Consider the following 1179-nt stretch of genomic DNA (forward strand, 5'->3'; position numbering starts at 1 on the left):
GTTCACGGTAACGCTTCCTTATTTAACCAGTTAAGTGTGTTTGACGACTATATCCGTCATGGAAGAATGGCAGAATTTTGTGTTATGACAGCTATATCCGTGAATAAATTCATTCATTTTCTAAAATAAAGTCGTATTTTTGACCCAATATTTCAACAGCGCCACTTACTCTGTGTTTGACGACTATATCCGTCATCGCTTGATTATCGCGACACACACACTGGGGCGCACTTTGCAAAATGATCGACACAGTTAACTGGTTAAATAAACATTCCATTTACCATGTAAATATTGTATCCATTTTTTAACATTTCTAATACAATGCACTTATTAACAAACAATTTTAGGCGAGACATTGATGGAAAAGAATGTTTAAAGAAGAACATCTGCGAGGCAGCAGCTTCGCCCTTAAGAGACGAAGGACTGATCGGTGAATTATTGGATTTACTATTAACGTAAGGAAAAACAATCATGAATTTAATATCATATTTTTTTATTAACGAGATTCGCGTTTTAGGCCTGGACCTACGATGGACGAGGAGTATCTGGAAGCTGCGACAATTGGAAGAAATCGCGAGAATTGTTCAATGATTTACTCCACGTGTCCGGATGGTCTCGGTGTATTAGACAGGATATCGATAATTTATTAACAGACTCCGAAATCGCATGGCAAACACGTGTAAACCTGAATTCTATCATGTACCATGTATCTGTCACGTGTATGTATGTATAAAAAGCAGAATCAGTCTTGAATCCTTTCAACAGGCTAAATTATTTTGCAAATACAATAGAGAGCGCTTAGTCCCAGGAGAGGATTAACCGAAACACGTTCCAGCATTGGCAATCCCACGTTTTCATTCCCGACCCAGTTATTCTTTTATACAAGTGCCATAAATCTGATTTCATCTCGTTCGCACGTATGCTTGTTCCCGCATTGATTTAAGACCGACGCGATGAACCGGTCGTAACCGTCGTAATTTTTTAACGCCGATTCCTGTTTAATTAAAGACGTTGCGATGGAAATAATTTGAGCGCCCAGCCCGGCTTCGTTTATCAAGCGGAACAACCCTTTGATCTCCCTCGATGCGTTTCGCCCCCGCGCGTTTAATCTCGCATTTTCTCGTATTTCGTGTCTGGCCTTGCATCGGGCTAAAGATTAATCAGCCCGATCGAGGGGGC

General features: G+C 40.5%; 1 protein-coding gene across 1 annotated transcript in view; it reads left to right on the top strand.

Moving 5' to 3' along the window:
- Nucleotides 1-650, top strand: part of LOC108623015 (uncharacterized) — an 8842-nt gene extending 8192 nt beyond the window's left edge. The window contains exons 4-5 of the mRNA XM_018021254.1: nucleotides 348-455; nucleotides 518-650. Of these exons, the coding sequence (XP_017876743.1) occupies nucleotides 348-455; nucleotides 518-650 (241 nt within the window). The remainder of the gene's footprint in view (nucleotides 1-347; nucleotides 456-517) is intronic.
- The last annotated feature ends 529 nt before the right edge of the window (nucleotides 651-1179 follow it).

Source organism: Ceratina calcarata, unplaced genomic scaffold, assembly GCF_001652005.2.
Source record: "Ceratina calcarata isolate Rehan_Ccalc_2016 unplaced genomic scaffold, ASM165200v1 scaffold25.2, whole genome shotgun sequence".
NCBI classification, from domain to species: Eukaryota; Metazoa; Arthropoda; class Insecta; order Hymenoptera; family Apidae; genus Ceratina; species Ceratina calcarata.